The 15520-nt window shown below is 44.8% G+C and overlaps 1 protein-coding gene across 1 annotated transcript; it reads left to right on the top strand.

Moving 5' to 3' along the window:
* Positions 1 to 1509: 1509 nt before the first annotated feature.
* Positions 1510 to 15094, top strand: LOC104529277 (condensin complex subunit 1-like; the record flags this gene model as incomplete). The annotated part of the gene is made up of 16 exons (XM_029086375.1): positions 1510 to 1594; positions 1741 to 1874; positions 3257 to 3389; positions 4954 to 5038; positions 5142 to 5306; positions 5551 to 5768; positions 6921 to 7032; positions 7328 to 7451; positions 7647 to 7802; positions 8022 to 8199; positions 9259 to 9353; positions 12069 to 12149; positions 13926 to 14112; positions 14339 to 14465; positions 14616 to 14774; positions 14962 to 15094. Coding segments are annotated over 16 exons (2122 nt in total), but the record flags the coding sequence as incomplete, so codon positions are not given.
* Between the last annotated feature and the right edge of the window lie 426 nt (positions 15095 to 15520).

The following is a 15520-nucleotide window of genomic DNA, read 5'->3' as shown; positions in this document are numbered from 1 at the left end:
TATATATATATATATGAGTATCCTGGTCATCCTGTGGGACCTACTACTGAGCTTCTGCTCTTAGTTTATCATAGTGTTCAGGTGTAGGAAATTCATGCAGCAAAACTCCATGTAAGACTTTATGGAAGGAGAAGTTGAGAATTATTTTAAGTGAAACTGGTATCAGGCACTCACTCTTAAATTTCTCATAAATTTCATTCTCGTACAAAGCACTGCACTAAGATATGCCCATCGATCTGGGTAGGGATTCTGTGTGGTAGGGAACAAGGGGTGTCAGGAGTGTCCGTCATGTCAATGGGGTTCTTGATTTGCAACAATGAAGTAACTTTTTGGATGGCTATTTCAGCCCCTTTGGGAGTCAGCTGTTTTTATGGAGTCATTGCATGTCTGAGAGACCTGTGTGCTTCACTTTCTGTGGGCAAAGTTGTTGCCCAGTGTCTGCTCCCTTATTTTGGATTCCTTATGGCTGCAGTTGCTCATCCTGTTGGGACAGTGAGGAATGGTACACAGCGTGGTCTAAAGCTAGGGCTGTCTTTCTGTTGCCAGAGCTCAGGTTTTTAGCTGACAAGTCACGTACGCTGTGCCCTTATCTGAGTGTAGGCATTCTGCTGCTGATGGAAGCAACACGTTCCTCAGTGTTTAATGGTTTTCTTACTGTCAGTTCTGTCCTTGATTTTTCAATGTACACCATTTCTTTATCTCTCACACTATACAAGATTAGTTGTTGTTATTGTTTGGGTGCTTTCACACACGCTTCTGTTTGTATCTCATTCAGACCAACCTTAAATCTTTTTGTAACAAACTTCTACCTGTGGCAGATAAGAGGATGTTAAAGGGATCTTTGTTGCTGATCCTTATTGAGGATTTGGAGGTAGGAGCTGGGTACCACTTGCATGCTTGTGTCTTCCACGCTACAGAGGAGCTGTTTCTCCTCTCTGCTGTGGCACTTGCTCTTCTTTCTTAGCACTTGCCCACATGCAAATCCCATTGGATACACATTCACTAAGATACGTGCGATCCCTGGTGAGATGCACCACACCTCACCCTCTTTTGTACCATCAGGGCGATAAAAAGAAAAACACTGCTGCTTATTTCTTCTTGATAGTGTTGCCTGGAAACAACTCTCCTGCATATTGAGCTCTGGTCTTATTTGTTCATCAAGAGATTTTTCAGTTTCTTATGCTCTAGGGAACAGTACTTTGACTTGTGGTTGAGAGCAAACTGGGAAGTGGCTGGTAAGTGCCTCCAGTTGCGTCTCTGAGCATGGGGAGGACCAGCAGTGCGCAAGGCACTGGGCTCTTGACGTGTCATGCCTATTGGCACTTGAGCTGGGTGACTTGGAGAACTCCACCTTGTGGAGGGGGAAGTTTTCCTGTCCCCAGGGATTAGCTCTGTTATCTAATAGATGTCCTTAGCTCTCTGAATAGGAGAGTAATTGTAACACTTGCTTTTTCTTTATCTTTTTGTTGTTGTTGTTTATTATTCTATTTTATTTTTCCCTCTTCAAAGGGCCAAGGCCCAGGACCTGGTGAATTCTCTCTTTCTCATCATGGTGGATGCATCACTAGCAACCATACAGTGCTTAGAAGAAATAGTAAGTACTTGCCTTGCCTGGATTGTATTTGTGATCTTGGATGTCTGTTATATTAAAAGGGTAGCCATTGCAGTTAATGTCTTTGTTGCTTTGAAGTCCATCCTCCTCTGCCTCTCCCTGCTTGCTTTATTGCATTTCTTTTCCAGGTTTCAGAGTTTGTGCAGAAAGATGAAATAAAGCCTGCTGTTATCCAGCTGCTTTGGGAGCGATTCACAGAAAAATCTCAGTGCTCATCGCTAGAACGACGTGCTGCTGTGATACTGCTGGGGATGATGGCACGGTGAGCCCAGGGCCCTCTCTAATCCTGTGAGTGGGAGGATGTACGAGGAGCTGATTTTTATCGAAGAACTCTGGGTGCTGCATCAGCTGACCCTTTGTTCTGCAGTTTCAAAATTAGTAACCAGGTCATGGAGTAATGGAGCTTGGAATTCAGTGTAGTTGTGCTGGATCCCACCAGCACGGTCTCTGAATGAGTATGACAACGTTACTTTCTTTGTGTACTGAATGTCTATCCCTTCTCAGAGTTTACCGTGTCGCAGCTCTGCAGCTTGTTTGGGATAAGAACAGTGAGAAGCTGCTGAGTAGAGATGTAGCATGGAGCTTTAGTAGAGCCTTTAGCATGGAGAAAAAAGTGTAATTGCACTGTAAGGTTTTCGTTTCCCTAGTTTCCCAGCCCATAACCCTTTGGCATTTAGTTTACCTGCTGATTTCTTCTTGCTCTTCCTACTTCAGTCCTTCATCAGTCAAAAATGTGCCTGCAGTCGGATGATCTTAAAGTTCTAAGCTCTAGAGTTGGAGGCATTTCTGGAGCTTACTGACAATTCTGCCATTTGAGTATTAGATATTCCTTCCAAGGTATTTCTACCACCCCATCCCACGGGCTTGCAGCAGAATTGTAGACATCATCTTAAAATTAATATCCTTTTCTAAAATCATGGGATTTAAAGAAAACTGTTGGTTTCCAAGGTATCCCATGAGATCCTGTGTTGAGTCCATGAGTGTGCATGTATGAAATCAGAACAGAGAGCAACTGTTTGGCTGCAAGCTAAAAGAGCAAAACCACCACAATCACCTTCACAAATCTACTAAAGGAGGTGATTTTGCTTTTGTCCTATAGGTGCCCATTTTAGAGTCTCTTTTTAAGTACATTAGATTCAGTTCTTGCTTTCTTCAGCCAGTTCATTGTATGTTCCTCAGACCAGGCCTGAATAATTCTAACTTTCAGAGACAGAAAGGGAGGGGTGTGTGTGGGTGATGGTTTTTGGGGGGGTTTGTTGTTGTTTTGTTTCCCACAGTAGGGGAGGAAGCATCACACATCACCAATCCTGAGCTGCTGGACTCTTCTCTATTTTGCAGCATTTTTCTTTGTCTTACCCTTTTAAGTTTTGCTCCTTTCTGATAAGAAAGAAGAGTCAGTGTGCTGTGTTGTTCACTTTGTAGAACCTCCTTTCTTAGTGGAGTATGGATTATACCAGCTTTTGTGGGATATTGCTTGCTGCCCATATAGCTATATCTTGAGTCATTGGATGGATTTTTTTTTTCCCCCTCTTACTCAAACCACTGCCTTCTGCAAGGCACAAGGAGTATTTCTATTGGTTATGCATACTTCTGTGAGCTTGGAGCAGCAACTTGTGTGATACCCCCATCCCTTCCATTCCACAGAGGGAAGCCAGAGATCATAGGTAGCAACCTGGATGTCTTGGTGACAGTTGGGCTGTCTGAGAAGGTATGTGAAGACTATTGCCTGGCTCAAGAAGTATGCAATGCCATCTCCAAACTTGCTGGTAACCATAAGGTAAGACTCAGCTTGTTCTTGAGGTCATCTAGAAACAGTGTTATCCAAAAACAAAGAAGGGGGGGGAAATGGTTTGCATTGAGAAGAGAGAGAAGTGATTAAGTTTTTACTAATTTTGAAATTAAGTAGGTTGAGGCCATTCAGCAGCACTGTCTGGAAAACTTTGCACACATGAGTGAACACGTAATAAAAGAATTTTCATTAGGCAACAAGCTGAATTCAATTAGTAAAGAGTTCAGTGCACAAGAAAATCTGTTTTTCTTTCAGTTCCCTTCCTCAGGCTCCCACTTCTAAGCTGATTTGTGTTCCCTCAACCATAAAGCCCTTTCCTCTACAATGTTTTATGGTGGTGTGATTCTTTTGCCCTCCCTATTAATTGACAGTTGTCAGCTGTACAGCTGAATATAAAATATGAAAGGTTTTCAAACCTGTCCATGTTGTACTGACAACAACATGGTAGTCAATGGCTTCCTTGTCTGGGGAACAACTTAGACTTTTTTTTTTTTTTAATGCACTTGGGGGGGGGGGGGAAATAGATGTTCTTTTTTTTTGACTCAATCATCTAGGGCATTTTGGTTCAGGAGTTCCAGCATAAAAGCAGTCCCTCTTCACACAGCACCATCATTCCGCATTTGCCCCTTCCACTGAGGATGTTACTGCAGGACCTTCATGAATTAACGTGTATTACACCATTCTTAAATGTTCTGAAGATGATTGTAATTCAATTTTAGGTTGACTTAACTCTGCAGTTAAGTTTGTATGTGAGAAGGGACTGAACTGTAGATACTTGAATAACTTGTGGTAGCTCTTCCTTCCCCTCCCCTCACAACCGGAAGTTCAGCACAGAGCAAAGGATTGTAGTGAATTAAGAAATATAGTTTCCAGCTCCTGAAAGCTGGTAAATCCTCAAGGAGTAGTGTGTTTTGGTCAAGTATATCTTGATCAGGAAGCTGCAGATGTGCTGGGATATCTCGGGTATTGTCACGCTTGGGTTTAGTAGTTCTCTGGGTTATCTTGCTCCCAACCTAAAATGTGGTGAGACTGATACAGAGCGAATGCCACAGCCTAAGTGTGAGGTGCTGTTGGATCCAGAGCTATCTCCTGTGATTTGTACTGATTATATTTTTGCTTTTAAACAAAATCTTGTGGTTGTGGAGTACCCCTAAGAAGAGCATCTAGTTGACTTACTGTTGATAACTCTGAAGGTGCTTTAAAGGTTTCCCTCTTCATTCATTGTGGAAAATGAGTAAATAATATCACATATTAAAAGTCATATTTAGATTTCAAGAGTTATTTTCATTTAAGGTGAAATAGTGGAACTGTCTGGGTTGGCCTGGGATCATCATTTGGCCAAGCTTTAAATCCACCCGGTACTGCCACCAATGCCTTCAAAAGTGACAGTCACGTCCCTGTTGTGGGTTGAGTTGCAGGGCAGTGCTGGATGTCCCTGCCATGGGCCTAGCGTGGCTTTGATCAGCATTGTGCACACAGCAAGGTTAAGCACCGGGCAGGGCATGGGGGGATCTCTCATGTGGTAAGAATAACTCATCTGTTCTCTCTGCAGCCAGCACTGGGGAAGAACAACACACCTTTTCGACTGCCACAGGACCATATGCTCTTCGGGTGCCTGAGTGAGACCTTGAGTAAAGGTGAGCTCAAGTCAGCAGCAGGTTTGGAGGAGATGGAGCTGGGCTGTGAGACAGCCTGTGTTGTCGCTGGTACGTGTGGTACATGGCTCTGTCCTCTCCTCAGGCTTTGCCCAGCCAAGTGGTCACTGGATCCCCTTCATGGAGGCAGCAGTAACACTCATCTACCAACTAGCAGAGGGGGCAGAGGAGATATGTGCTCACATCCTGCACATGTGCAGTCAGCAAGCTCTGGAGAAGCTGCAGGAGGCTGATGGACAGAAAGAAGCTGGTGAGGAATACAGCTGGTGAAGGAAATCTGTACCCATGGTTTCCAGTGCTGCAATGGGGTGGCCTAGAGTAACTGCAGAGGAGAAGAGAGCTGAGGGGCTAGTGGAGGTGTTGGCATGGAAGGGTGCGAGTGCTGGGAAGGAGTCTGTGGAGCATGGGCATGGGTTATACAGTGAGGCTTGGCAGTAACTGATGGGGGAAGAGGTCTAGATCAACACTGAACTGTAGTAATTTTTCTCCACTAGACCCAGAGGTTTCTCCAAGCAGAGTCTCCGATGGTGCTAACAGTCTCCCCACGCTCCTGCTGATGCACCTGGTGTCCCTTGTGGGACAGGTGGCAGTGCAGCAGGTAGCATATTTGGAAGTGTCAGTGAGTGCAGAGCTACGCAGACGCCGCATCCTCAGAGAGGAAGAGAAAACCAAGAAGTGTCCTGACAGCAGCAAGAAGAAGCAGAGACCCCGGGTGAGAACTGCGGGGTTTTTTCCAATGGGCAGCTCTTCTACTGCCACAGCAAACTTCTGGAGAATGCATTCCTGAGGATGCACGAGGTCCAGGGTAATGCTTGCTCTGGGAGTAGGAGTGGACATGTGCTGGTCAGGATTGACAGGGAGAGCTGAGGTCCTTGAGTGACCCTGTTCAATAAAACTCTCATGCTGTTCTTGGGTCTTGAACAGGCAGAGGGTAGGGAATGAAGGGTGACATCCTGCTTATCTTCCTGCTTCAGGCAAACATTTCCTTTCCACTCATCACCTCCTTTCTTACCAGTGCAATCTTCAGCAATTGCTGCTGGTGGTGAAGAACACCCATTTGTGCCCTGAGTTTTGGAAAAGGGCTTCTGGAACCTCGGTCCATAGGGCTTGAAGGTCTTGTCCTTTCTCTTATCTTTAATAGTAGCCTTCTGAATGGGACCTGTATGATAGAAATACCCTATTTGGTTAGGTCTACCTCAGAACACTTTCTAGAGTGCAGTGAGACTTTCTTGGGTAAGAACTGAGAAAAAAGTTGGGCATCCTTAGGTATCCAGTCTCTATTAGATGCCTACACTGCTATGTCCAGAGAACTTTGTAGTTCATTTCTTCATCCACCCTGCTTATCAGTCACTCCCATGTCCCCACAGGAGGAGGTTACTATGAGATTTTCCAAGAAGCAGCAGCTGGATGCAGATTTGATCCCCGTGCAACACCCATGTCTCTTTTCTTCCCTTGTGTTGTTTTTGTCTTGCTGTAAGATTTCCCATAATCTTGCTTACAAGACCAGCAGTTCAAAGGCTGCTTTGGACTTCTTGCTTTTAGAATTTGCATGTCCCTTAAGTTGTGCTGGACTCGGGTATTGATGGCAGATATGTCCTATATCTGTCTTAGCTTAGTAGCTTCAGTACCTTAGGCTTTCTTTTCATTGGTGTTGTGTGGCATGTGGACTGGCAGAGCCTGGACTACCCTTCACAGCTTCGGTTTTCAATGAAAAGTGGGTTAAAAAACTCTCTTGTCAGTCTGTTCTAAACTCTAGTCATGCTGCTGGTAACACTGATGCACCTCTCGCCCAAGAGAAGAGTACCTTGTGAAGGAAGGGTTTATCATTGCCTGTCACCTTTTTAAAGTCTTCCTTTCTGCACAGAGCACAGGAAACGAGACCACTATGGAGCAGGAGCTGGGCCTCGTGGGAGCCTTGGCTGATGACACCGAGGCCGAGCTCATCCGCAGTATTTGTGAGACAGAACTTCTAGACGGTAAGTGTGACTGCCACCGAGGAGCACTGGCTCCATCTGCCTGTGCGAAAGAACAGGGATGGTGGGGAACAGATCCCAAAGGAGAAAGGCTGTTTCCTTCAGAAGGAAGCACTGTCATTTTTTGACCAGTGGCAGTTTATTTGCTCTGTCTCTCTGCAGGTGGCTTTTCAATAGTTCAATGAGTCAACCACTTTCTGTAGACTGCAGGAGTTCTGGGATAAATTAAGTAATTGTTCTTAAAGAGGGGTGCACAAACAGTGCTCCCATAATTGCTGTCTTCATCCCCTCTCTCTAGGGAAGCACCTGTTCTCTGCCTTTGTTCCACTAGTGCTCAAGATCTGTAACAACCCCGGGCTCTATAGCGATTCGGCGCTCTTGGCAGCAGCAGCCCTGGCTCTTGGCAAAGTCTGCATGATCAGGTAATGCCTGGCTGTCCCCGTGTGCTCTTCCCAGCCTTCCTGCTGGGAAACACAAGCAAACGTTGCAACTCCTTTCCTATGGAGACAACAAACACAAATGAGTGTTCATAGATTTTATTTTTTGTGTGTGTCTCTGCTCTCTGAGAGATGAGATTTTGGTATCCACACCTTCTTTTCTGTACCCTGTCTCATCAGCTCTGAGTTCTGTGACTCCCACTTGTGCCTGCTGTTCACTATAATGGAGAAATCCCCTCTGCCTGGTGTGAGATCCAACCTCATTATTGCAGCAGGAGATCTGGCCATCCGTTTCCCCAACCTGGTGGAGCCTTGGACATCACATCTCTATGCCAGGTAAAGCTGCACTCATTGCTGGGAGAGGACAGGTGATGAGAGCTCTGTGGAAGGGTGACACTGGGCCTCTGAAAGGTGAGAATGACCCAGGAAACCAAATTTGAAGGTGTCAGTGCAGGGAGATCACAGACCTGGGCTGTGGAGTAGGCTGTCATGGGTATCAGTAATGTAGACATACTCACTCAGCTGCTTTCTGCGGTAACTCTATGCTTCTGTCAGGTTGCGGGACCCCTGCCCAAGCGTGAGGCAGAATGCTGGACTGGTGATGACTCACCTCATCCTCAAAGACATGGTAAAGGTGAAAGGCCAAGTGAGCGAGATGGCAACTCTGCTTGTAGACCCAGAGGAAACAATCATGGGAGTGGCTCAGAACTTTTTCAGTGAACTCTCCAAAAAGGCAAGTGCGTGCTCGGGGACCTGAGCTCACAGGAGCTGGTGGAGGCTGTGTCGATGACACAAGAGTTGAGTCCTGGAGAAGGTGTGTTAGTGGTGTAAAGCAGCTGTCTGTCATTCTGTGTTGCCTAAATGAGTGTAGATAAAGGAAATTTCACAACACACATTTTGTTTCAGCCCTGATGTTGCTGAATTTGACCTCATCCGTTCACATCGGAAGGCAGGCTCCAAACCAGTGCCTTGTCCCTTTGCTTTCCTGTGTACGCCTAGCACAGGGTTGAGCACAAGTTTTCTGCAGCTTTAGGCCTTAGGACAGAGTTCCCTGACCTTATGGCTCAGGCAGTGCACCATCTCTGAAACCTTTCAGAGTTGTTCTTGGCTGTGTGATGTTAAGATGCTTACACTGAAGCAGTTACAGGCCAAGCAGGTAAGAACAGGAGCAGCGTCGTTACCCCCTGCGCACTGTTAATTCAACATGAAAGTTGCTGCAGGCCCTTCAGAGTTTGAGATTGACTGCCTGAGAAGCTGCAGTGACACTGGGGCTTTGGTGTCTTGGCTTGCCCTGTTCAAAGCAGAGCCAGCCACCTGACTGCACTGACTTCCTTCCTCTGCAGTGTCTATGACAAACCATGTAAAAGCAGTAGGAAGGGGACTCTGGATTGGGCCTTTTCAGGCAAGGTGGGAGGCAGTTCCTTGAGCTGAACTGCTGTGTAAGTTCCCTTTACCAGGAACCTTTTTTGTTCAGTTGTGATAAGATTGGAAAACAAAGAAACTGCATCTGAGTCTGCCAAAGAACAAAGCTGTTGCAAACCAAGGGTTGCAGTTGTTGTTAGCTTGTTGGTTGGTTTGTTTGTTTTTTTTTTTCCTCTACCTTAGCTTCAGCTAAGTAGTCCTGGATAGGTTTGCCTGGCTGTGCACAGCTCGTTTCAAAAAGCTGATGTTTTCAGTCAGTAGGTTTGGGGTGTGGAGAAAGGAGGTAATTTTAAGTGGGCAACTTATTTGGCTTGAATCGAGCTGTCCTTCATAATTCTGTATCTCATGTAGAACCTTGTATTCTGCACAGGGTAACGCCATCTATAACCTGCTTCCAGACATAATCAGTCATCTCTCAGATCCTAACTGTGGCATACAAGAGGAATCCTTCCACATTATTATGAGGTATTTTGTGGGTAAAGAAATCTCTTCTGACCAGCACTGTGTTTATGCAAAGGGGGTGCCAGATCCAGGGAACAGAATTACAGTGACATTATACAAAATGTTTTTTCAGTTGCTCTCCTTGATCTGACTTTTTCAGTCTGTATCTGAAATGGAGTCATGCTGAGGAGAACTGATCCTAAAGCCACGTAGTTGGGGGTGAGGAGACTTCACAAAGTTTCCACTAGCTCACTCAAAGTTACTGTCTTTCTAGAAAAGAAAACAGTTGAGTTTATGCATGGGAACATGGATATGCAACATGAGGAGAACACAACAGAGTTAAAGACTCTGCTGCCTTTGTCATGATGGCCTACTGAATTTTTGTAAGCAATTTTAGTAAAGCTGCAGTTAAAGTCACAGATTTGGGTTTGATTTGGGTTGTTTTTGTTGTTTTGGTTTGGTTTTATTTCCCTCTAAAGTGTTTCTCTATAGTATAGAGACGTATTGGAATATTTCAGTCTGAAGGTATTGGGTGCTCATAGACAGCACAAAGAATGTCTTTAGTGGTAAATTACAGAAGTTTTCCTCCCATACCTGAAACTTAACCACATGAGGGTTTTTCTGAATCCAGTAGATTGCAGAGAGGAGTGTTAGACAAAACAAAAATAGTGCTGTGGCTGAAGAGAACAATAACATCTCCAGTGATTTTTCAGCTAGGCTATGAGGATCCAGTGCGTGTAGGAAGATGGATGGAATTTTGGACAGGTAGGAATTGCAAAGCACAGAAAAGGTCTATTAGTGAGGCTGAAACTGAGACTGAAAATAATTTATGGCTGTAAAAGTAGATGGATGTTTTGCTTCAGCTTTCAGTAAGGAGGGTGATGTGAAGTAATGGGAAATACAGCATGTGCCTCCTGGCAGCACATGTCGAACGGGAAGTTAGTGTCTGAAGTGGAAGCAAACCATCACAGAGAAACAAGAAGGCATGTATAAAAGAATGGGTCATAATTCTGGAATTTTCAGTACAATTTTTAATAAATGTCAAATTTGAGGTGTTACCACAGGCCCAGAGAATAGTAAGTGGAACACTTGCATTAAGGTGTGATTAGCGTGGTTAAGACAGCTATAGATGGACTTTTCTGACTTAAAATAACATACAGGGAAAGAACTGCAGGTGCCTGGTAAACAACAGAAAAGGCAGTATTGATTTAACAGAGTTGACAGGTATCAAATTGGTCTAAAGCTAATTAATTTTAAAGAAGACTTGACATCAGTTGGCACACCACATTGTATCCTTTAAGGGGGGTGGGGGGAGAAAGAGTGGTTGAAACTGAACTGCTTCCCCATGTAGCACTATACAAAATGCTTCAATTGTGGAGAGGATCCAGTTTAACTTGGAAACTGTGGTGGACAAAAGCATAGGCTAGGAAGGAAGCAGCAGCTTATGCTCCAGGCATACTTGACAAAGTGAAGAACAGGGAGGTTTAAAAAAGACAAGAGTAGTAGGGGGAGCATCACTGGTAAAGGACTAATGTGTGGAGAATGAGAGAGTTACAGTAACAGATGAAAACTGGCAGAACAAAGCATAAGGTTGAATGTTCAGAAATTTTTTAACCCCTTTTGTAAAGGTGTGGCTGAATTTTGAGATGCATTCCATTTGCTATTTTAGCAGTTGAGTTATTTCTGGTTTATGTATAGGGAAGTGCTGGTGAGACCTTGCCTGGAATGTTGCCACAGTTCTAGTCACTTAAGTTAAAGAAAGATGAATTCATGCTGGAACAAATGCAAAGGAAGGACTATTGAGGATACAGTCTCTGTTCTGTATCTTAGAAAAGAAGCTTGGTGTGGTGGTTGTAGACATAACAAAGACTGCACAAGGATGTGCTTAGAGCTGTTATATCAAGGCCCATGGCAACCTGACTGAGCTTAAGTTAGCAGAAATGTTGGTACAAGAAAAAGGGAGGCCAGCAGGGCCTTCTTAATAAATTGAAGTTAAGTGATATCTATGAGGACATCACGCAAAATGCAGAACTACTTAACTGTGTTAAAGTCCTCAGTAAGCTAAGAAAAACGTGGGCTCAGGTTAGCATTTAAGTTCTGTTAGGCTTTGTTCCCACTTCAGTGCAAAGTAATGCTTAATTTTGCATTGATCCAAAATACAGCAACACATCTTCAGCAAACTAATAATGAAAAAAAGTCACAGTTTTGAGGGGGCAAAAAAATATACTGCATACACCTTACTCCCCTCAAGGTCTGCTTGTCAGATACACCACTCTGCCAGTGCAGCCTGTGAAGTGAGGAGGTTGTCTGGAGGTGTTGCACGCTCTTAAAACTGGATGGAAGGAGCTGATTAAGTCGACCTGCAGCCTTTTTGGCGTTCCTCCTACCTCAGACCCCGCACACACCCTAGCACATCTCATTCCAGACTGCAAGGGTCTGGGCTTCAGCTAGGTTTCTGAGTTTCATTCTGGGCAGATGCTATTATGCAAACATGCTGTTTTAATTCTATGGTGTGTCACAGCAGCTGTCCCCCAACAGGAACTGTGATTACTATTTGAAACAGAAATATGCTTATAGCTTCTCCTGAACCAAGTCTGAGGCACGCAGAGCTCTCTTGTCTTCTTTTGGAGGACAACCCAGCCCATCACTGGACAGGATAGCTGCAAACATCCCATGGTGTAGGCAGAAACGGGGTTTCCTTTCTGGGCTCTCAACTTTGCTGTTCTTTTTCCTTTGCAGACATCTCTTCTCATATATTACAAAAGACAAACAGACAGAGAGTTTGGTGGAGAAACTTTGTCAGCGATTCCGGACTGCCAGGTAGGTTGTAATCCTAATTTTCCTGACAAGAAAGTCTGCTTCTTAGGAACTGTTAGAAGAAACCAGCTTGTATACAGTGGTTGTAACAGGTTCTCATCATATTCTTCACGTGGCAAAGTGACAAATGCTGACAAAACCTGGATAGATCCCTTTTGCATTTTTTTTTCCTATCCTCCTCCTAAAAATACATGAATAAATATGTATAAATTAAGGCTTCTGGTCTTATTACACTGTGACTGGCTCCTCTCCCTTCCCTCCTTTCTGAGGGAAGAGGTTTTGTGACAATTTAGATCTGAGCAAAGAGACATCCTACATGTGGGTTTTACGCACCTTGTGGTCCTTCACAGGCTATTCCCTTGCATCTCAGCTAAGAAACCCCTGTGTTCAACTGAGAAGTTGGGATTTCCCCTGCAGTCCTGCCTGGGCTGATCTCATCTAGTTGATAGAGCCTGTCCTTGTCCTGTGTGTGTGTGCTGCTCAGTATTAACTCTGTTCTGAGACTGTTTTCTTATTTGAGGGCTTGTGCAGCTCCACATTTAGGCCTTTGCTCTACTCTGCAAGGTGTGTGTGCCTGGCTCATGGTGCTGATTACAGAGTATGTTCTGCAGGAGCCACCTCATTAATCTGGGATATTGTTTTGCTTCCTGTGTTTTGGCATTTTTATGTTCTTGCTCCTTTTCTCAACCTGTAACTTGGCACTGATGCAGATGTACACTTTTTTTTTTCTTTTTTACTCCAAGAAGACAATAGAAATTTATCATCTCTGTCATGTACTATCAGTGATATCTCAATTTTACCTTCCACTGGATTTGGTGCACGCTGCCTTCCTCCTTTCCTGTGTTTTTTCTTCTCCATCGTTACAGCTTTGCCCTTGAGGTTTAAGCTGTGTCTGCTTATTTTGGCTGTATCTGCCTGGGCACATGACCTGCTCAGCTGCCTCAGGGAGTTGCATATTCCCCAGAAATATTTGGATTTTATTTCCTGAGCTGGAGTGGAGAGTGGCCCCTCTCTCCAGAGTTGCCTCCCAGGAACACCAGTGAGCTCTTCACACATTTGTAAAGAACCATCTGTGGTTAAGCCATGCTTAGCCTTTACTAAAATGCTCTAGTATTTCTGTACCACAAAGATGATCAGTTCAATGCACACTAGCGGTAATGCTAGAGCAAGACTCTCGCTCCAGGCTAAAACTGGAGCTTATCAGAAAAGATTTTGCAGCCACCATCAGCCGCCTCAGCATTTCTGGAGTTCTAAACATAGCAACATGCCAGATATCATTCAGATTTTAGATGTGGCAACACCTGGATGCTGCAGCTTTGTTCTCTATCTGTCTCTGTTTGGACAGTGCTTGTTATTTGTTCACTTTATATCTTAATGAAAATAGCCTTCTTTATATAACTGGCCAGGAAAAAGAGAGAAAACATCAAATACAGCTTCTGCTTGAAACTATCCCAAGCGCAAAAATGAGCAGACGGGGTTTTTTGGTTATTCAGTTGAAATAAGGCCCTTCAAGAAGAGTCCTCATCGTATTGAGTGCAGTATTGCCAGCTAGGAGGAAAAAACTTGACGCTTTTTAAACAAGCAACTTGCGTTCTTTAACAGTGAAGCCTTCGTGTTTGTCGGAAGACACCAAGTCCAACAACCCAAAGCTCATGTTCTGCAGGGCAGGAGCACCTGCACAGAGCTCTTTATCCTCCTGTGCGGTACTTTGAGGTAGGGTGTGCTCATCCTTATGCGCCCCTTTTCCTAAGAGCTAATGGCAATCTTTGTCTTCCCCAGAACTGAGCGTCAATATCAGGATCTGTCCTACTGCCTTACTCTGCTTCCCCTCTCGGAACGGGGCCTTCACAAGCTGCAGGACAACTTTGACTGCTTTGCAGACAAGCTCCAAGACCCAGCTGTCTACAGTTCTTTCCAAACTGTGCTGGCTCGATTCCGCAGAGCGGGTGGCAAACCTGAGACTAAAGTAAGGATGGGGGGCAAGTGTCCAGGCCAGGACAATGATTGCTTTTACACACAGTGACTGGAAAGCCCTGCAGTTCTCCATTTTAAGCAGGCTACTCCTCACTCCCAAAAATTTATCAGAGAACTTGATGGCATTTCTGCTATGGATGTAATACTTTTCTCTCCCCCTCACCACCTCTTTTTTTTTCTTTCTTCTTTTTTTGCCCACTGTTTTGCATCTCCATCAGGCTCTTGCTGAAGAGCTGGAGCAGAAGCTGTCTGCCTCCCATAACCGAGGGCTCGATTCAGCAGAGACATGCCAGGAAGGCAGTGGAACACCAGTGCCAGAGCCAGCCAAGCAGAAACCAACAGGAGGTATGTTCCCTCTGTGAGACTGCAGCCTTCCCCCTGATCCTGCAGTCCAGCAGGGACACCTGGGGACTTTTCCTCACCCTTACAGACAGAATGGCTGCTGCCTTTCTTTTTTGTTTTGTTTTGTTCAGATTTGATTTTTTTTCTTGGCAGTTTCACGCCGCCAGCACCTGAGCACAGTCAACAGGGATGAAGATTTTGTCACGCCCCAGCCTCGTGCCCTCCGAAGCACTAAGCGTGCCCAAAAGCACCTGCCACCCAAAAAAGCTATTCTCACCTTCTCCAGTGACGAGGAGGACAACTCTGAGGACGGTAAGGCATTGTACAGGTATGCTCAAAAGGGAAAAGTGGAGAAATACCATAGGTTTGGCCCATCAGGGATGTTCCTTTGGTAATGGGCAGAAGGTGTGTAGGGCTTCAGAGTGCTGCCTCAGTTGCCTGTAGATTTCTCTGTTCAAGGCAGGGGAGTGCGGGTTATTGACACGTTTTACTCTCTTAGAGCTATGGGCAGAATTAAAAGATGAAGAAACCCCCACCAAAACAACTCCCATCACCAGATCTTCAGCCCGCCGGCTGCGCTGAGGGAGCCGTCTGCCACCGCCTTTAACTAAAAATAAAACTTGTTTTATGCAGCAGTGTTCTCTTGTCTGAACTACCTCATACTATCATAGTGCTTTAAATGAGGGCAAAATGGAAGTTACACACCAGGCTAAAGCAATTCAAGTCCTGTCTTTTGATATCTCTGCAAAGAAAGGCAATGGTGAACAGAGCTGCTGCTTTGACTGGTTTTGCCCTGGCTTTGCAGATGAAAGTAAGCTGCTCTGATTAAACAAAACACAAAAATCTTTGTAAGAAGGTGTTTCTAAGAAGAGCCAAACTAACCACCAAGTACAGAATGCTCATTCCCTTCCCACTTTGTACATGGTTATAAATATACCATTCAGCTTCTCTTAACACAGGACCAATACAATTTTGCTGGGTTTAGGGCCTTCTGTGTTTTATCCTTTTTGAAGCTTTTTCCCCACAAAGCCCAGCAGGGCTGTACGAGGAAGTTACCT

The sequence above is a fragment of the Antrostomus carolinensis genome, unplaced genomic scaffold, assembly GCF_000700745.2.
Source record: "Antrostomus carolinensis isolate BGI_N321 unplaced genomic scaffold, ASM70074v2 scaffold18118, whole genome shotgun sequence".
In the NCBI taxonomy this organism is placed as follows: Eukaryota; Metazoa; Chordata; class Aves; order Caprimulgiformes; family Caprimulgidae; genus Antrostomus; species Antrostomus carolinensis.
Note: the sequence above shows the minus strand (reverse complement) of the source record. Positions and strands in the feature narration are given on the sequence as shown.